This window comes from Salvelinus fontinalis, chromosome 38 (assembly GCF_029448725.1).
Source record: "Salvelinus fontinalis isolate EN_2023a chromosome 38, ASM2944872v1, whole genome shotgun sequence".
NCBI classification, from domain to species: Eukaryota; Metazoa; Chordata; class Actinopteri; order Salmoniformes; family Salmonidae; genus Salvelinus; species Salvelinus fontinalis.
The window spans coordinates 9,168,824-9,190,441 of NC_074702.1; the positions used below are offsets into that span (position 1 = coordinate 9,168,824).

Genomic DNA, 21,618 nt, shown 5'->3' on the forward strand with positions numbered 1-21,618 from the left:
CTGACAGGGTTGTGAAGCCGTCAAGGGAGGAACATGACCACTACTGTGCTGCTTCACAGCAAGCGAAACGAGGAATCAGGAGAAAGAGAGCGTGTTGTTTGAAATGGAAAAGCGTTGCGGTAGCTTTGATAAAGAAGATCATCAAGACATAACAGCTGCTTTACAAGTGGGATGCACTGTTGAGTGCTACATCCAGAGGGTTTGTGCTGAATGTACAGAGATTGTGACAGACGGTTAAATGGCGTACCTTGACAAGGCAAGAGCAAGATGTATGTCAGAAGTGTAGTATTATCAAATGACATTTTATTTGTCACATGCGCCCAATACAACAGCTGTTACCTTACCGCGAAATGCTTAATTAAAAGCCCTTAACCAACAATGCAGTTCAAGAAATAGAGCTAAGAAAATATTTACTAAATAAACTTTAGTAAAAAGTAGCACAATAAAATTACACAACAATAACGAGGCTATATACAGGGGGTACCAGTACCGAGTCAATGTGCAGGGGTACAGGTTAGTCGAGGTAGTTTCCACATGTAGGTTGGGGTAAAGTGACAATGCACAGATAATAGACAGCAAGTAGCAGCAGTGTAAAAACAAATGGGGTCAATGTAAATAGTCCGGGTGGCCTTTGCTGAACAATTAATCAGTCTTATGGCTTGGGGGTAGAAGCTGTTTAGAAGCCTTTTGGACCTAGACTTGGCGCTCTGCTACTGCTTGCTGTGCGGTAGCAGGGAGAACAGTCTGACTTGGGTGACTGGAGTCTTTGACAATTGTTTTCTGCCTTCCTCTGACACCACCTAGTATATAGGTCCTGGATGGATCTGGGTCCCATGCCAAATCTTTTCAGTCTCCTGAGGGGGAAAAGGTGTTGTCGTGCCCTCTTCATGACTGTCTTGGTGTGTTTGGACCATTTGTTGGTGATGTGGACACCAATGAACTTGAAACTCTCAACACGCTCCACTACAGCCCCTTTGATGTTAATGGGGGCCTGTTTGGCCCACCTTTTCCTGTAGTCCACGATCAGCTCCTTTGTTTTGCTCACATTGAGGAAGAGGTTGTTGTCCTGGCATCACACTGCCAGGTCTCTGACCTCCTCCCTATAGGCTGTCTCATCATTGTCGGTGATCAGGTCTACCACTGTTGTGTCGTCAGCAAACTTAATGATGGTGTTGGAGTCGTGCTTGGCCACGCAGTCGTAGGTGAACAGGGAGTACAGGAGGGGCCTAAGCACGCACCCCTGAGGGGCCCCGGTGTTGAGGATCAGTGTGGCAGATGTGTTGTTGCCTACCCTTACCACCTGGGGGTGGCCTGTCAGGAACCCCTAGGATTCAGTTGCAAAGGGAGGTGTTCAGTCCCAGGGTCCTTAGCTTAGTGATGAGCTTTGTGCGCCCTATGGTGTTGAACGCTGAGATGTACTCAATGAACAGTATTCTCACATAGGTGTTCCTTTTGTCCAGGTGGGAAAGGGCAGTGTGGAGTGTGATTGCGATTGCGTCATCGTAAGGAGACTTATACCTGGAATACGGAGGAGAAATGGAGGGAAAAAGAGAGGCAGAAAAGGTCTAAGAGAGGGAGGGAGGAAGATGGTGAGCTTGAGTCGGTTAAAAATGGTGGAAAATGGTGGGGAAAATGGTGGAAACTTTTGTTTTGATGTTGAGTCTTTGCCCGACAAAGTGACGTTAGGATATATAAGTTATCCTGTATGAGCTTTTGTGTGGAATACATTACGTTGTTACAGGTGTCAAGCTTATGGGCATGTGGCAACAGTGTGTAGGAGGAAGGTTCCTAGGTGTGAGAAGTGTGCAGAAGGGCATGAGACAAAGGAATGTGTAGCATTGGGGAAAGTAGTGGTATGTGTTAATTGTAGGGGTGCCCATGGGGCTGGGGATCAGAAATGTCCCGTACGAGAGAGGCAGGTTGAGGTTTCCAGGGTTAGAGTAGTGCAGAAGTTGTCATATGCTGAGGCAGTGAAGAAAGTACTGTAGAGGAAGATGGGTCAAGTGGGAGGGATCCTAAGAGGAGTGGTTCTGAGTAGAAGATCTGTACCAGTACAGAGGGATAAACCAACAAGTGATATGTTTCAGTAAGATTGGATTTTGGTGATTTATAGCAATGGTTATCAACTGTACTGCAGGGATGGAACGTATATTGCAGAAAACAGAGGTTGTGGTGGCAGCTGCAGAGAGATATTTGGGTGTGCAAGATTTGATGTCAGAATAGTTACAGGGTGTGTTAAGTGTTGGTGTCCCATCCTTTCAGGCTGTTGGCTTGAAGTAGGACTAAATATATTTAAATAGTGGAGAATGGTATTTTTAGAAAAAAAATTGTACTTTTTTTTGTGAGTTTAATGTTAGATGGTAGGGTATTTGTTCGTTTTTTTCCCAGGCAAAGTATTAAGGAGTTATACTCCAGTCTAGTAGATGGCGGTAATGCAACATTTATTGGATGCCAACCGCTGTTAGACTTAATCGAAGAAGAACAGGGTCGTGAAGAATCAACTAGTTCCACTCATTACAACTACAGTCACTTGCTTTGGCAATGTTAACTTATGTTTCCCATGCCGAAGGAGGCCAAGATGGCGGCTTGAACAGACGCTTTTTTATCGAGCTCCGAACCAGACTTCAGAAAGATTGTGAGAAAAAAAACAAGTTTGCAGTCACTACTATTACTGTTTTTATTTGTTCAAGATATAAGAACTTTCCTGTGACTGGAATAAGAATTGGATAATTTATTTTGGCATGTCCATGCGAAATCGTGACAAAAAAGAAAGGAAGAAGCTAGCCGTTCTATTGCTAATCAACAAGAGAGAAACGTGCTTATAGACAACTGCCATAACTACGCTTGCCCTATGGATACTATCATGCTTTCGAATGCTGTTGAAGATGACGAATTCCCCTCTTTACCGGTTACTCCATGCAAACCTCCACCCTCCAAAAAACCCAACATGAACTCTGACATCGTGGCTACCCTCTCCTTACTCATCAACTCCAGGTCTGACGCCATTGAGAAAATGGTTGGCGCGAACACCATGGTTATCGAAGGCATGAAAAAGACTGTGGAGTTTGCATGTGGTGAAATCAAGGATGTGAAAACGAGTGGCAAAAGTTGAAAAAAGTGTGGAAAAGAATAACAATGTCTACCATAGACGTCTCACTGATCTGGAACAATACACAAGAAGCTGGAACCTGAGACTCTACGGCTTGCCAGAGGTGGCGAATGAAGATGTGCGAGGAGAGGCTATCCGCATCTGCCAAGAAGTTATGCCTGCAGAGAACAAAGTTGGTGATACCACCGACGTTGTGCATCGCCTCGGCAAGAAGCAACAGCAAAACGATTCAAGTCCAAGGGGTATCATCATCCTCTTCACTGCCAGATTCTACAGGGATGCTGTCTGAAAAGCTGCTAGGAAGAACGCCTTCCTTCAGAGCCATGGTATGCGTTTCGCCGAGCATCTCAGCCCGGAGGACATAGAAAGAAGGAACAAGTTGTGGCCAATGATCAAGAAAGCACGAAATGAGGGAAAGGCTGCTTACTTCGGCGGAGGACGAGGCTTCATCAACGGTTCAGAAATCCATATTCCTCCCTAGAATCTCACCAGAAGGAACAGATTGATGGTTTCGGCCATGGTATTCTCATTTTCCTTGTATTGATTAACGTTACCTAACAAGCATCAGGTGACTATTTTTATTATTTTGTTCTTGTATGACCAGAAGGCCTATTTTGTTTACAAACTTACAAAGAAGACTGAAAGTTGTATTTATTTTTTATGTATACAGCAACTAAGAGACTGTTTTAAAGGGCATACAGGTCTGCTCTGACTTTACACGGTTATTGTTCTATTTAGTTATTAATACTTATTTCCAAGTGAAAAAGGTCTTAGGAACATGTATATGTAAAACATTTTTTATTCATTTTGTTTATGATCAGTTTTCACCTGCGCTAAAATAGTAGGTACCCTTTTATTTAAATGATTATTTTGTATTTTATTTCTCAGAATAGTTCCTGATGACACTAAAGAGAGTTTTTAGTCTCTCTTACTACATAGAACCCTTGGTTTGGTCTTGAACATCATTTTCTGTTGAGTTGAATTTCAAAAGCTGGATAACATCCAGCTCAGAGTTTATGGAATAAGCTATTTTCACTTTAAGTTGACTTAAATGGTGCAGATCTCGGTTCCTTAACGCTTACGTTCCTAAGTTTGACTCTTCCGTTGGTAGGCAGCTCCTGACTAGCCGGCGGCTCAGGCAGCTCCTGACTGGCGGGTGGCTCCGGCAGCTCCTGACTGGCGGGCGGCTCCGGCGGCTCCTGACTGGCGGGCGGCTCCGGCGGCTCCTGACTGGCGGGCGGCTCCGGCGGCTCCTGACAGGCGGGTGGCTCCGGCGGCTCCTGACTCGCGGGCGGCTCTGGCGGCTCCTGACTGGCTGGCGGCTCCTGACTGGCGGGCGGCTCTGGCGGCTCCTGACTGACGGACGGCTCTGGCGGCTCCTGACTGGAGGGCGGCTCTGGCGGCTCCTGACTGACGGACGGCTCTAGCGGCTCCTGACTGACGGACGGCTCTAGCGGCTCCTGACTGACGGACGGCTTTGAAGGCTCAGGCCAGTGCGGCGAGGTGGAATAGCCCGCACTGGGCTGTGCTGGCGAACCGGGGACACCATGCGTAAGGCTGGTGCCATGTACGCCGGCCCGAGGAGACGCACTGGAGACCAGATGCGTTGAGCCGGCTTCATGGCACCTGGCTCAATGCCCACTCTAGCCCGGCCGATACGTGGAGCTGGGATGTACCGCACCGGGCTATGCACACGTACAGGAGACACCGTGCGCTCTTCCGCATAACACGGTGTCTGCCCGTACTCTCGCTCTCCACGGTAAGCCCGGGAAGTTTGCGCAGGTCTTCTACCTGACTTCGCCACACTCCCCTTCAGCCCCCCCCCCCCCCCCCCCAATACATTTTTGGGGTTTCCTCTCGGGCTTCCTTGCCAGCCGTGTTCCCTCGTAACACCAGTTCCCTTTCGCAGCTACCTCCGCTCTCCTAGCTGCCTCCACCTGTTCCCATGGAAGACAATCCCTTCCAGCCAGGATCTCCTCCCATGTGTAGCAACCCTTTCCGTCCAACACGTCTTCCCAAGTCCATTCCTCCTGACATCGCTGCTGCTGCTGCCGCTGCTGCCCGTTACCACGCTGCTTGGTCCGAGTTTGGTGGGTGATTCTGTAAGGGCTTTCGTCGGTAGAAGGAGAGGAGGACCAAAGCGCAGCGTGGTATGTATCCATATTTATTAGAATACTTCTTCAATACGAATAAAACCAACGGAGCTACAGTCCTGAACTAGAGAACATAAAACACATGAACGCACGAACAGGAACAATCACCCACAAACCAACAGTGAAAACAGGCTGCCTTAATATGGTTCCCAATCAGAGACAATGACAAACACCTGCCTCTGATTGAGAACCATATTAGGCCAAACAACAAACCCAACATGGAAACACAAAACATAGAATGCCCACCCAGCTCACGTCCTGACCAACTAAACAAAGACTAAACAAAGGAAATAAGGTCAGGAACGTGACAGACTCATCCTACTACAGTTTATACTTTTATATAATCTTTGTTGTTTTGTCTTTGTCTATAGTTTCTCTTAATGCTAGGGGGTTTCGGAAGAATGTGAAGCGCAAGTCCTTATTTTTATTTGCTAAACAGTTTCGAACAGATTTCTGCTTTTTTCAAGAGTCTCACTCGTCACAGTGGGGCAACGATATTTGGCTTTCCCATGGATCTGAACGCTCCGCTGGTATCACTACAATGAAAAATACCTTTTGGTGGTAATATTCTACGCTCGGAATGTGACCCCTTTGGTCACTTTATTTGTCTTGTGATCAGTTACAATGACATTACGCTCATTACTGTAAACTTCTACAGGTACAAGACCAAACATGAGAATGATGAGTTGCTTGAATCTATAGAGAAACATATACTTAATTGTTATCTAAATTTCCAAATTTGTTATTATTGATAGGAGGGGACTTTAACATTACTATAGATAATTAAACTGATAGATGGCCCCCAGGTAGGCCAACCAATCAGAATTTGGGTTTAATTATTTTTATGGAAAAGTTTGATCTTACTGATATATGGAGAGGTTTCCGGCCGACAGATCTTTCACTTGGAGTAACAAAACAGGTTCCAGACAATCCAGAATAGATTTTTGGCTTATATCCAAATGTATTGATGATGAGTGTGTTACTACAAATATTTGTACTACTCCCCTCACAGACCACAGGGCCATTTACATTGATATCAAAATGTTTACCCCTGATACTAACCTTGGTAGACCAAACTAAAATAAAGACATAAAAGGAACTAAGGTCAGAACGTGACAGTACCCCCCCCCCCCCCCAAAGGTGGCCGCAAAACCTGAACCTATAGGGGAGGGTCTGGGTGGGCATTTACCTGGAGCTCTGGAGCGGGACGAGGCCCCCACCATAGTCTCGGCCCACTTCTGTGACACCTTAGGAGCGGCGACCCTCGTCACCGACCCTGGATTGGAGACCCTAGTAAAGGGCACCACTGGACAGACGGGCGGCTCAGGACAGACGGGCGGCTCAGGCGGCTCAGGACAGACGGGCGGCTCAGGCGGCTCAGGACAGTTGGGCGGCTCAGGACAGACGGGCGGCTCAGGCGGCTCAGGACAGACGGGACCACCTATAGGGAGGAGACGGAGAGATAGCCTGGTGCGTGGGGCTGCCACAGGACCCACCAGACTGGGGAGACCTACAGGAGGCCTGGTGCTTGGAGGAGGCACCGGAAGGACCGGGCTGTGGGGGAGCACTGGAGCTCTGGTGCGCAGCCTTGGCACCACTCCCCCAGGCTGGATGACTACTCTAGCCCGGACCCTCCAGAGTGCAGGCACAGGTTGAGCCGGGCTGTGGGTGAGCACTGGAGATCTGGTGCATACTACGCGCACCTCCCCCTTAGGCTCAATTCCCACATTCGCCCGGCACGAGCGGAGCGCAGGCATAGGACGCACTGCACCCTCCCAGCGCCCCGGAGACACAGCACGCAGAGCCGGCGCAGGATACCCTGGAACAAAACGGCGTACCGGAGACCAGACATGCTGAGCAGGCACAATACACCCTGGCTGGATGCCCACACTCGCATGACACTTTCGGGGGGCTGTCCTATAGCGCACCGGGCTATGGGCGCGTACTGGTGCGCTTACCCGCATAACATCGGGGGACCCTTACCACCGACCCCGGACCGGGGACCCTCGCAGCGGGCCCCGGACAGGAGGGCGACTCTGGCTGCTCCGGACAGGAGGGCGACTCTGGCTGCTCCGGACAGGAGGGCGACTCTGGCTGCTCCGGACAGGAGGGCGACTCTGGCTGCTCCGGACAGGAGGGCGACTCTGGCTGCTCCGGACAGGAGGGCGACTCTGGCTGCTCCGGACAGGAGGGCGACTCTGGCTGCTCCGGACAGGAGGGCGACTCTGGCTGCTCCGGACAGGAGGGCGACTCTGGCTGCTCCGGACAGGAGGGCGACTCTGGCTGCTCCGGACAGGAGGGCGACTCTGGCTGCTCCGGACAGGAGGGCGACTCTGGCTGCTCCGGACAGGAGGGAGACTCTGGCTGCTCCGGACTGGAGGGAGACGCTGGCTGCTCCGGACTGGAGGGCGGCGCTGGAGGCTCCGGACTGGAGGGCGACGCTGGAGGCTCCGGACTGGAGGGCGACGCTGGAGGCTCCGGACTGGAGGGCGACGCTGGAGAATCCGGACTGGAGGGCGTCGCTGGAGGCTCCGGACTAGAGGGCGTCGCTGGAGGCTCCGGACTAGAGGGCGTCGCTGGAGGCTCCGGACTAGAGGGCGTCGCTGGAGGCTCCGGACTAGAGGGCGTCGCTGGAGGCTCCGGACTAGAGGGCGTCGCTGGAGGCTCCGGACTAGAGGGCGTCGCTGGAGGCTCCGGACTAGAGGGCGTCGCTGGAGGCTCCGGACTAGAGGGCGTCGCTGGAGGCTTTGGACTAGAGGGCGTCGCTGGAGGCTCCGGACTGACATCCTTCGTTGGAGGCCTCGTGCCATAACTCCTCACTGGAGGTTCCGTGCCATGGATCCTCACTGGAGTCTTCGTGCCATGGATCATCCCAGGAGGCTTCGTGCCATGGATCATCACTGGAGGCTTTGTGCCATGGATCATCACTGGAGGCTTCGTGCCATGGATCATCACTGGAGGCTTCGTGCCATGGATCATCCCAGGAGGCTTCGTGCCATGGATCATCACAGGAGGCTTCGTGCCATGGATCATCACTGGAGGCTTCTTGCCATGGATCATCACTGGAGGCTTCGTGCCATGGATCATCACTGGAGGCTTCGTGCCATGGATCATCACTGGAATGGAGAGACACACAGGAGGCCTGGCTCTGGGAGAAGGCACAGGACTCACCAGGCTGGGGAGACATGCAGGAGGGTTAGGGCTTAGCACAGGCACAGAACTCACCAGGCTGGGGAGACATGCAGGAGGCCTTGGCCGAGGCACCGGATGCACTGGACCGTGGAGGCACACTGACGGTCTCGAGCGCAGAGCTAGCACAACTCGTCCTGGCTGGATCCCCCCTGTAGCCCAGCAAGTGTGGGGAGTTGGAACAGGCCGCACTGGGCTGTGCTGGCGAACCGGGGACACCGTGCGTAGGACTGGTGCAGTATACCCCGGGCCGAGGAGACGCACTGGAGACCAGATGAGCTGAGCCGGCATCATCCCTCCTGGCTCGATGCCCACTCTAGCCCGGCCGATTCGAGGAGCTGCGATGTAGCGCACCGGGCTATGCGTGCGCACTGGGGACACCGTACGCTTAGCCGCATAATACGGTGCCTGCCCAGTCACTCTCTTGCCACGGTAAGCACGGGGAGTTGGCTCAGGTCTCCTACCTGAGTCCGCCAATCTCCCTGTGTCCCCCCCCCAAAAAATTCTGGGGCTGCCTCTCGTGCCCGTTACCTCGAGCCAATTCCTCGTAGTGTCGCCGCTCCGCTCTAGCTGCCTCCAGCTCCTCTTTCGGACGGCGATACTCCCCCGGCTGTGCCCAGGGTCCCTCGCCGTCCAAAATCTCCTCCCATGTCCATGAGTCCAGATAACGCTACTGCTCGATACCACGCTGCTTGGTCCTTGGTTGGTGGGTAATTCTGTAACGGCTGTCGTCGGAAGAAGGTGAAGACCAAAACGCAGTGTGGTAAGTGTTCGTCATGTTTAATAGAAACTGAACACTAAAAAGCAAAAACAACACAGTGACAACCAAAACAGCTCCGTCAGGTGCAACACACACTAAACAGAAATTAACCACCCACAAGCACAGGTGGGAACAGGCTACCTAAGTATGATTCTCAATCAGAGACAACGATAGACAGCTGCCTCTGATTGGGAACCATACCAGGCCAAACACATAGAAATACAAAACACCAGATGCTTTTCAACTTTCTGTGGAGAAACCGTCCCCTTTACATTAGGAAAACTGTTGTAATGAACACCTATGAGAATGGTGGGCTGAATTTTCTGGACTTTGCTACCTTAAATAATAATTTTAAGATCAATTGGATAAAACAATTCCTTATTAGACCCACTTCTATGTGGAATTTTATTCCTCATCATGTCTTCTCTACTTTTGGTGGAGATTAACTTCATGTTGGCTTGCAATTATAATATTGACAAAGTTTCCGTGAAACTTTCTGTTTTTCATCGGCAGGTTTTCTTGTCATGGTCCTTAATTTATAAGCATAATTTTTCTCCACACAGATAATATATGTGGAATAATCGAGATATATTGTATAAAAATACTTCTTTGTTTTTAGAATATTGGTTTCCGAAATAATATCCTATTGGTGAGCCAACTGGTAAATGCAGAGCGTCTTTTACTTAGTTATAAGGAATTGTTATCACTTTACAAGGTCTCTGTAACACCTAAAGATTTTGCAATTGTTTTAGATGCCATTCCCTCAGGTGTTGCTCTGTTATTCAGGAACGTGTCAAGACCTGACCCTCAGAGCCTACCTTCTATTGACCCTGTTGACTCATCAGAAGGAAAGATTTGTTTCTCTTTTGGTCCATTCAACAACAGAGCGATACGAACCTTGTTTCAGCAGGATGTTGTATCTATACCTTATCTTTAACTTAAAGACCCTTGCTCCCTTCGGTCTCAACGTAGACTTTGATCTGAAGCCATTCTTGTGATTATTGTGACTTTGCCATTGTAATTGATTATAAGCTTGTGTAGTCTAAAATGAATCTATGATCGTATGCTATCCATTGTTTTTTTGTATGCTGCTCTTTGTATGCCATTTTAATATTTGAGAATTAACTAATGATATTAGGCCACTTTTGGCCATGATTACAGACACCTGTGTGTCTTTTGACACTATATAAACGAGTCATCCCGCAGTGTTTGTGATTATACCCTGATGAAGACAGCGTGGCTGTCGAAACGTTGGATATTAATTTTTTTTGCATCTGAGCTCCTAGAGTGTGCGGCTCTCCTTTATTTTCAAGTTTTCTACTCCGCTAGCCAGCACCTCACCTAAATAGGTGTGCGTTTCTTTTTCTTCTAGATTGTATACCTTATGTCATGCCTTATTGGAATGGATTTATTGATAATATCTGTTGGGAAAAAGTTTGGATGTTGCCACACATACCTACTTGTTAACAAAATTAAGGAAGTTTCCTTTAAAATTATTCATAAATATTATCCTGCCAACCACTATATGAAGAAGTTTAAGGAAAACATCAACTAAAATTGTTCCTTTTGTAATGACCACTCAGAAACAGTGTTGCATCTTTTTTGGCATTGTATTCATGTAAGAAAACTGTGGCAAGACATCAGTAGATTTATAATTGAACACATTTATGAAGATCTTACACTATTGTGGAGAGATGTACTGCTTGGATTCTTTACCTACGATAGAAATAAAATAAGCTCAAACATTTTAATGTAATTCATTTCATTATTCTTTTGGCCAAATTTCATATTCACAAATGTAAATTTACAAACAAAACACCACATTTTCTTACCTTACAAAAATAAATTGAACTGTATTTTAAGACAATTAAATACTCTACTAACAAGCTGTTAGAATTATAAGTGTATGTGTGCCCCTTAAGGTCCTTGTGTAATGTGATGTTGTACCCCCTAGCCCAATTGTCTTTTGTATATTATTTATATATACTTGTGTTCCCACATGTACTTTCTGTATTGATTTGTTGTTAATGAAAATACATTTAAAGAAAATCCCATGCCAATAATGCCCCATGAATCGAATAGTTAGAACAATGAGACAGTTATTTCACTGGCTGTATAAATATGAAAAATCCGCTTCCTCTAGCGGGTAGTGGGAGAAGATGGAACAATATGGATTTTGCCGAGATCCTGCAAATATTATCATCAATTAAACATTTGATCTCAATACACTTTTCTGTTCCCAAAACTAGAATCTGTTATGAACAGAATGGACTAAGTTTTGTAGACTTCACCCATTTTCATAAGTTTTTAAAAAATCGCGCTGTTTAGGAGTGCAAAGGCGAATTTAGTTATTGCACACACACACACATTTCACAGAGTAGGCGTTCCCTAACGGAAATATGAGATATATACTAGAACGCGCCAATAGGATATCGCTAGCGCGTGCTTGGTTCTGCCCACTACGACTCATTTGATACCATTGGAAACGACAAGCTGTGGTCTGTCTTGGTTTAGTTAAATCTTTGCTACAGTCAACTGCGTTTCCTTGTTTAGTTCAACTTCCGCATCTGACATAAAGTAACGCTAGACGCTGTATAATGATTTTATAGCATAAATAGTTTGTATTAAAGTACTTATAATAGCGGACTGTTAACGAACATGGTTATGTAATTGTGCGTGATCGAAATTGATTACCAGGTGTTAGTCTGTTGCATTTGCATGACAAAACAGGGGACACGGTGTGTCATTTAGTTAGCTTAGCTTGCTTTTGCTAGCTACTTGATCAGATCAGCTAGATTGTAGCCACTTCAACCTACACTATTCATTGGCTACGCCAACGGAATAGCTGGCTACATCTTTTCAGAATGAAGGTATGTCTAAAAGTTGTTTGTTACAGTATTCAGGATGCGTAACGTTCTACAACGTTTCAAAAGTTGCATGACAGCTGCTTTGTTAATTACGGCTTTACCTATTTCGCAATGATATACGACATCTACCACGGTGTTCATGTCAAGCTCGTTTCTGTAATTGAACGTTCAATTCAACACAGTTGATGTTCGACAGTTTTGCATTGAGTGCTCACGGAATGTTGCAGCAACCATCCTGAATGCACCTTAGGTCAGGGGTGTGCAAGTCAAGATGGCGGGCTAGTTTCATTTCCTCCTGCAAACAGTGATGTTATGCCGCGTTCAAAACAACTGAACTCAGAAATCTCCAACTTCCGAGCGTTCAAGACAACTGAAAATTCGAAGAGACGAGCTCCGATCATTTAAAAAAAAACTGTCCTACTCCTAATTCCAACTCGGGAACTATAAATAGGGCCTCTAGAGCTCCGACTTTCTGAGCTATAGATCAGTGACGTCATGATTTGACCTCGTATTTTTCCGAGTTCTCTTGAACGCACCATTCTTGTAAACCGCTTTGCTGCGCATTTTACTTGTCAGAGTTCACATGGTCTGACTCGCTGTTGTAGCGGAGTTTTGTCTTGGTAGGCCTACTTGCACATGATATGTATCTCATGTCTTGGGAATAACAGAAATGGTGACAGTGTACAAAACATTAGGAACACCGTCCTAATATTGAGTTGCACCCTGCTTTCCCCTCAGAACAGCCTCAATTATTTGGGGCAGGGACTCTACAAAATGTCGAAAGCTTTCCACAGGGATGTTGACTTCAATTTTTATTTTTATTTTTTATTTTACCGTTATTTTACCAGGTAAGTTGACTGAGAACACGTTCTCATTTGCAGCAACGACCTGGGGAATAGTTACAGGGGAGAGGAGGGGGATGAATGAGCCAATTGTAAACTGGGGATTATTAGGTGACCATGATGGTTTGAGGGCCAGATTGGGAATTTAGCCAGGACACCGGGGTTAACACCCCTACTCTTACGATAAGTGCCATGGAATCTTTAATGACCTCAGAGAGTCAGGACACCCGTTTAACGTCCCATCCGAAAGACGGCACCCTACACAGGGCAGTGTCCCCAATCACTGCCCTGGGGCATTGGGATATTTTTTAGACCAGAGGAAAGAGTGCCTCCTACTGGCCCTCCAACACCACTTCCAGCAGCATCTGGTCTCCCATCCAGGGCCTGACCAGGACCCACCCTGCTTAGCTTCAGAAGCAAGCCAGTAGTGGTATGCAGGGTGGTATGCTTCCCGCAGTTGTGTCAAGTTGGCTGGATGTCTTTTTGGGTGATGGACCATTCATGATACACACAGGAAACTGTTGAGCTTGGAAAACCCCAGCAGCGTTGCACTCAAACCGTTGCGCCTGGGCACCTACTACCATACCTCCTTCAAAGGCACTTAAATCTTTTGTCTTGCCCATTCACTCTCTGAATGGCTAACACATACAATCCATGTGCTTAAAAATCCTTCTTTAACCTGTCTTATCCCCTTCATCTATATTGATTGAAGTGGATTTAACAGGTGATATCAATAAGAGATCATAGCTTTCACCTGTTCAGTATGTAATGGAAAGAGCACGTGTTCCTAATGTTTTGTATAATCATTGTAAATATCACAAGGAAGGTATATTTTCTCAGTAGTCCTACTACAGCATTAAAAGTGCAGCACTCGTTTACTGCTTTTATCGGTGTCATTGTGTCCAAATGAATTGGTTAGGCAATGAATCAGTCATGCAGTGAAACAGACCAAATAAGCCTTACAAAGTATAGTATTTTAATCGTGTACCATTATATATTTTCCCCAGGTGTCCATGTCACCCCCACACACAGCAACGTCTGTGCGGCTGTTAGTTCTGGCTGTTCAGCTGGTCTTGTTGGTGTGTGGAGGCCAGGCCAGTGACGACACCAAGAGGTGTAAGCTGTTCTCTGATTCCCCGGCAGAACGGAAGGTCCTCAGTCTTCTAGAACCGCTCACTAACAAGACGTAAGGAATGACTGTTTTAGAAATGGAAGAAAACATAGAAATATCTGTGGTATATCCTATTGCTTTACCAGGTGAGGGGTATCAAAGCAAGGGTTAGCAAAAAAGTAAGACCACGCACACTGACGTCCATTGCTTGGGGAGATGAAATTATACTTTGTCAGCTGTCGCAGAAATTAGCTTTGCATGATGGTATAAAAAGGTTATTGTTCAGCAGTCAGGAGGCCACATTATGCTTGGAAACTCCCTTAGTTTAAATTTTCCAGAGATTGTTCATTCTAGTCTACATCAATGTAACATCACACGTAAAACTTATACAAGGTAACGTTACCACAGTTTTTTTCCCACGGTTCCCTTGGTTACAGTTTCTCGGTGGCGACGACAAGCGGCAAGGAGAGCTACACGTACAAGTTCCAGGTGTGTGGGGATGCGGGGAAAACGGTAGGAGCGGGACTTGTTCAGATCGACCAGAAGGGGGAAAAAAGTGAGACAGTGCTTGGCCTATACACTGCAACACAGGCTATCGGAGGAAGTAAGAATGTCCGGGTTCTTTATCTTTTCCTTTGAAAAAGTCATGTGGCGTTCGTATCAGTGTGTTACGGTATATCATAGTATCTCTGTAAGTCAGCTCTAGCATGACCAGATGTAGTGATGCGCTATCTCTCTCGCTCGCTCTTTCTCTCGCTCTCTGCTACCCATCACCCCCTACAGGTGACTGGGTGATGTTGATCTACAGCAACGGCACCAAGTATGACGCCCACTGTTCCAAGGAGATGAGGAAAGCCATCGTCATGATCTCTTGCAACAGAGGAGTGGAAATGGTGGGAGAGAGGGAGGGAGGGTTTGGTCCAAATTCTTCAATGTATATAGATCACTGTGGTGTGGTGATTTGTCATGACTCTCTCCCTGTCACACATTGATGCACACCTTTCTACATCCCCGCCTATTGAACTCCCTCTTGCTAAAACCTCTGTCTTCCTCTCTTTCTCTCACTCTCCCCATGTATCTCTTAGGGGAAGCTGGAAGTGGTGTTGGAGGAGAGGGAGAGGAACACGGACTGTTTCTATCTGTTTGAACTGGACTCCAGTGCTGTCTGTCCTGCTCTGCCATCCCAGCTCAGTGCAGGTTCCATAATACTCATAATGTTAGTACTAAGATTATGCATCCTTCCTGATTACACACATTCCAGTGACTACAGAAATACTTAGACTTATCCCCAACCTGCTGGCTGGCATGCAGGGCAGCAACCAAGGCTCTCCATTTGTCTCTCCAACAAATACTCAATACCCATGAAATGGACTTGTCATTTGCTCACAACAAACAAAGCTACAAGACCAAGCAAAACGGATCATATTTACATATTTATTGGTATTCATTATGATAATGGTCTCTTATTTCCTCAACGCTTAACAAAACAGAACACCAGAATAATTATCACTGTGAATCATTTTGATGTTTGTTCATGTGTCAATTAATGGGATGCGTTTCCAACTGGGGATTTGACACCATTTTTTTAAATTTTATTTTTCATTCCTCTGTCCCAGTGGGTTTGTCCTCTTGTCAGTGTACCTCATTTGTGGATTCCTCTACCAGCGGTTGATTGTCGGGGCCAAAGGGTTGCAGCAGTTCCCCAACTATGTCTTCTGGACGCAGGTTGGCAACCTGGCAGCGGTGAGTGTTTGTAGAAGTCACATCACTGTCTCACGTCAGGTGGCGTCACTACTACGTGAAGCTCGTCTCTCAACCGTTCTGTCTTGTAGGACGAGGACCTTATCAGAAAAAAATCTAGATTTTGCTCATCCGCCTAACACTAATTCCGAAAATCGCTCCTCTCTTGGTAGCGATGACGTACTGGCTACTACGGCAAATTATGCTCGCTCAGCTGAGCAAACGTGCTCCAGCTAGCAGCCCAGTGCAAGCTGTTTGAATGGCCATACAGTAGCTAGTTTGCCAGCTTGATGAAGTACGGCAGCAAAGTTCTGGGACTGTTCTCAGAAATCAGCATGTATCTGACTCGAACAGATGGCACTGTGCCTCGCTACTTTGGAACATTTGGCCAATGCGATAATGTCCCAGAGAGCAGTCATCTGTGCCTTTGAACTCTGCGCGCTAATTACAGCAGAACCGATATCATAAACTAATTTATCCATTAGCTGGAACTTCACTACGCTAGCTAGAGGGAGTATTCAGCATGGAGTGTGTGAACTGGCATTATTAACATCCCTGCCTTTCATTTCATATGGATTGATTTGAGACTGGTTCAGTAAGCAGACACGAGCTAGCTAGCACATTTCGAATTTCATAAATACTGATTCTACCACCACAAAATACCTTAGCTAGAGAATTAGCTAGTGACGACTTGCTCATGAAAAAACATCAATATTAGCTACAGGTTTATTGTTTTAGGTAAGATTAACTCTGACTCTTTTGAAGATGAAAGGGGGTTTAGTGGACGATGTCACCTTGGTAACATGTTTTAGCTTCTTTCTAGCTATGCCATGAGTGTTTGCGAGTTATCAGATAGTTCAGTGCAGATGGCCGTTGCACTATCTGACGTGAGACTATGGACGTCACATATCTCTCTGGTACAATCCCAAACCAAACCCTATCCCCTACGAGTGTTTTAGGTTGGAAGAGGTTATATGGGTTGATTTTGGATTCAGGGTCTGTTGAAGAAGGGTATATGGGTTGATTTGGTATTTTAGTGTCTATGTTTGGGGCGGCAGGTAGCCTAGTGGTTAGAGCTCGAATCCCCGAGCTGACAAGGTAAAAAATCTGTCGTTCTGCTCCTGAACAAGGCAGTTCCTAGGCCGTCATTGTAAATAAGAATTTGTTCTTAACTGACTTGCCTAGTTAAATAAATGTTAAATATAAAAATATGTTGGATGGTATATGGGTTGATTTGGTATTTTAGTGTCTATGTTGAAGGAGGGTATATGGGTTGATTTGGGATTCAGGGTCTATGTTGGAGGGTATATGGGTTGATTTGGGACTCAGGGTCTATGTTGAAGGAGGGTATATGGGTTGATTTGGGATTCAGGGTCTATGTTGAAGGGTATATGGGTTGATTTGGGATTGTGTCTATGCATTACTTGAGGGCACTTAGCTGTTCTTTTGAGGGCTGGGATTGGCTGGTCAGTCATAACTCTTCTCACTCTCTCTCTCCCTCACCCTCAGGATGGATGTAATTTCGTGTTTAGGACACAGGGCACCGAAGAGGAACCTCCCACATACAGGGGTGTGTCCACAGAGCCAGAGGAGCAGCCAGAAGAGAGGGATGACCACTTGCTTCCCATGTGATCTGATGTCAGTACTGGGAGGGATCTATCCCACATGACGCTTTTGACGCTTTGGATAGATATTGCCCTTAGGCACAGATCTAGGATCATCACTTACTCTCTCCAAATCCGGAGAAACATAAAACTGACCTCAGTTCAGTGTCTAGCCGCAACTTCATCCTAGTTCATTTTGACAGTTTCAGGGATGAGTTTAGAGGTGGGCACACCAGTTTATGGAAGGCTGGAGGATCTATGATTCCAAAACACTTAGTTTGTTATATTAGATGGTAAGTCACCTGTCCTGGTTAACATGGCACAGGCGTCATTATTTGGAGGTGGCAACAAAAACCTGGATACACTTTTTTTTCCTTTCATGACCTGGAGTGGCCACCTCTGGATGGAGAGTGACGTCTCAAAAATGGACTCTGTTACATCTGGTTCATCTGGCACAATAGGTGTCGTTACTAGTTAACACTGCCACAAAGTTATGAACCCCGCCTATTTCTACAATTTATCTTCTTAAAATCTGATTTTTAAACCTAACTAACCTTAACCACACTGATAACCTGATGCCTAACCCTGACTTTTAAATTGAGACCAAAATAAAAAGATTGTTTTCATTCATTTTCACGATAGAGCCAATTTTGACTTTGTGGCTGTCTAATCTAGTGGAAACCGTAAGGCCTTTCTGACGTGTTAGTGCTGACACAATGCAACCATAGGAACAGTTTCTAACACGTGACTCCCATCCAGTTTGTTTCAGTAGCTGATGGCTGTGTACTGACTCGTAGGTCACACTTTATTTGAAGGACTGCTTATGCACTGCTTAGAATTATTTTTACATGGTAATATTACAGTAAGTGAATACGTAGGCTTTTGTTCATGATTTATATGCTTACAGGTCATTGTAATTTAAATGGTTTATACATTTAAAATGGTTAGATATATTTACTATTGTTAAGAAATAATAAACTCACTTAGCCTAAAGTTTTCAAATGGGTAAAAATATTTAATAACGACCTTCAAATTAAGTTGGACCACAATACACTACAGTACAGAGCCATTCCAACCAATGTACTGCTAGACACACACATTTAGTCCGTGTTGCTATTTTAGAGTAGGATGCTGACTGGGCCTTGACCAAAATGTACAAATGTACCCGTTATACCTTTTCCTTAGCTATTTGAAGAGTAGGGTTGGAACCTATTCCATTTTAATTCTGTTCCCATTTTAATTCTGTTCCCATCAGTTCACTTCCTATGTTGACAAAATTGAAATGGCATTGACCCCAACCATGGTACTGAGTAGTAGCCTACTATTATGCTGTGTTCATAACCAAGTGGGAAGGTGGTACTTACCAGTTGTGAAGTTGTAAATACCAGTTGGGTTCATTTTACAATCTTTGAATTCGTTGAGAAATGCTGATTGGCTAATGGCCAACAAGCGGCGTCAACTGTAAATTAAAAGTACAGCTTTCACGCTTGTAAACAAATTATAGTGTTAAAAATCCATATTAATAGATTGCTTTTTATAAATAATGTTTTGCATTTTATAAATAATGTTTTGTTGCATTTAACAGCCAAAAATGCTGTTATCGAGGTCATTTTCTTATAGGTGATGTCAGAGGTCACCATGAGGGAGAAGTCGGAGCTCAGGGATCATAGACAAGTTTCCGACTAGTAATTACCAGTTGGAAATATCCACTTGAACACCTTTCCCAGTCGTATGTGGTAAATACCACCTTCCCACTTGGTTACGAACGCAGAATTAATGATACTGAGGACATTGATGATGATTTTGTAATATAATGCTGTGATTGAACAGGTCCTTCAGAAGGCACTTTGTGTTCAACAGTAAAATGGAGGAACTTAAGTAATTTATATAATCAAGAGAAATACACATGTACTATCTGTGACGTGGGTGAATTTTTTTTTTTTTTTTTTTTTTTGCTTTGTGGTGTTTATAAAATAAAATAAAACTAACCCATGGCACTCGCTTAGTTCAATCAAGACCTGAAAGATCGCATTAGTTAGACCCGACCCAGCGCAACAGGCCCCAATGAGATGTGGCGAAATGGATCAGAACTAAACCAGGGGTTTAGGGTTCAATGGATTTGGTCAGTTCTGACTTTGGCTTTAGTTTGTGATGCTATTTGTACTTGCAGATGAGGGGAAGAGTAAAAGAGAATTTGTTTAGTTTGTTTTGTGCTTTTGCATCAAAATTAAATATTAAAGAGTTTGATTACAGTTCTGAATCTGTCATGTATGACACGTTTTAGTGTGCTGGTGTGTTAGCAGGGGCAATTAACTCCCTAAGCAACACAATGTAAAACCTAATAAATATATTTTTAAAACAACTGCTCTCTGTATGTACTGATAAAATATGATTCATATTTAAGCAATATTTAACTAATATGCAACTGGTAAGGGCTGTTCTAATGCACGCCGCGACGCGGAGTGACTGAATACAGCCCTTAGCCGTGGTATATTGGCCATATACTGTACCACAAACACCCAAGGTACATTATTGCTATTATAGACTAGTTACCAATGTAATTAGAACAGTAAAAAGTCATTTTTTGTCATACCAGTGGTATACGGTCTGATATACCACAGCTTTCAGCCAATCAGCATTCAGGGCTCGAACCACCCAGTTTATAAACATGATACAGATAAATAAACTCAGCAAAAAAAGATGTCTCTTTTTCAGGACCCTGTCTTTCAAAGATAATTCGTAAAAATCCAAATACCTTCACAAATCTTCATTGTAAAGGGTTTTAACACTGTTTCCCATGCTTGTCCAATGAACCACAGACAATTAATAAACATGCACCTGTGGAACGGTCGTTAAGACACTACCAGCTTACAGACGGTAGGCAATTAAGGTCACAGTTATGAAAACTTAAGGCACTAAAGATGCTTTTCTACTGATTCTGAAAAACACCAAAAGAAAGATGCCCAGGGTCCGTGCTCATCTGCGTGAACGTGCCTTAGGCATGCTGCAAAGAGGCATGAGGACTGCAGATGTGGCCAGGACATTAAATTGCTATGTCCATACTGTGAGATGCCTAAGACAGCGCTACAGGGAGACAGGACGAATAGCTGATCGTCCTCGCAGTGGCAGACCACGTGTAACAACACCTGCACAGGATCGGTACATCTGAATATCACACCTGTGGGACAGGTACAGGATGGCAACAACAACTGCCCGAGATTCACCAGGAACACACAATCCCTCAATCCCTCAGACTGTCCACAATAGGCTGAGAGAGGCTGGACTGAGGGCTTGTAGGCCTGTTGTAAGGCAGGTCCTCACCAGACATCACAGACAACAACCCACCGTCGCTGGACCAGACAGGACTGGCAAAAAGTGCTCTTCACTGACGAGTCGCAGTTTTGTGTCACCAGGGGTGATGGTTGGATTCAAGTTTATCGTCGAAGGAATGAGCGTTACACCCAAGGCCTGTACTCTGGAGCGGGATGGATTTGGGGGTGGAGGGTCTGTCATGGTCTGGGGCGGTGTGTCACTACATCATCGGACTGAGCTTGTTGTCATTGCAGGCAATCTCAACGCTGTGCGTTACAGGGAAGACACCCTCCTCCCTTTGGTACCCTCCTCTCATGTGGTACCCTTCCTGCAGGCTCATCCTGACATGACCCTCCAGCATGACAATGCCACCAGAGATACTGCTCGTTCTGTGCGTGATTTCCTACAACACAGGAATGTCAGTGTTCTGCCATGGCCAGTGAAGAGCCCGGATCTCAATCCCATTGAGCACGTCTGGGACCTGTTGGATCGGAGGGTGAGGTCTAGATTCCCCCCAGAAATGTCCGGGAACTTGCAGGTGCCTTGGTGGAAGAGTGGGGTAACATCTCACAGCAATAACTAGCAAAGCTGGTGCAGTCCACGAGGAGGAAATGCACTGCAGTACTTAATGCAGCTGGTGGCCACACCAGATACTGACTGTTACTTTTGATTTTGACACCCCCTTTGTTCAGGGACACATTATTCAATTTCTGTTAGTCACATGTCTGTGGAACTTGTTCAGTTTATGTCTCCGTTGTTGAATCGTATGTTCATACAAATATTTACACGTTAAGTTTGCTGAAAATAAATGCAGTTGACAGTGAGAGGACATTATTTGCTGAGTTTAGATAAAAATAAATTAAGATTTTCTTTCAAGTTTAATAAGTCATAGACTAGACTATCATACTACCAGTTATTGAGGTTGAGTTTC

The 21,618-nt window shown here is 45.7% G+C and overlaps 1 protein-coding gene across 2 annotated transcripts; it reads left to right on the top strand.

Annotated features, from left to right (window-relative positions):
• Nucleotides 1-11,686: 11,686 nt before the first annotated feature.
• m6pr (mannose-6-phosphate receptor (cation dependent)) lies at nt 11,687-19,737 on the top strand. 2 transcript variants are annotated; one of them, XM_055903227.1, is made up of 7 exons: nt 11,687-11,709; nt 13,928-14,106; nt 14,469-14,635; nt 14,815-14,924; nt 15,117-15,247; nt 15,648-15,774; nt 17,281-19,737. In XM_055903227.1, the coding sequence occupies exons 2-7, from the start codon at nt 13,934-13,936 to the stop codon at nt 17,401-17,403; spliced, it is 831 nt and encodes a 276-aa protein (XP_055759202.1). In that variant the 5' UTR covers nt 11,687-11,709; nt 13,928-13,933; the 3' UTR covers nt 17,404-19,737. The 2 variants fall into 2 exon arrangements, with proteins under 2 accessions (XP_055759202.1, XP_055759200.1); XM_055903225.1 differs by lacking the exon at nt 11,687-11,709 and adding an exon at nt 11,716-12,081.
• The last annotated feature ends 1,881 nt before the right edge of the window (nt 19,738-21,618 follow it).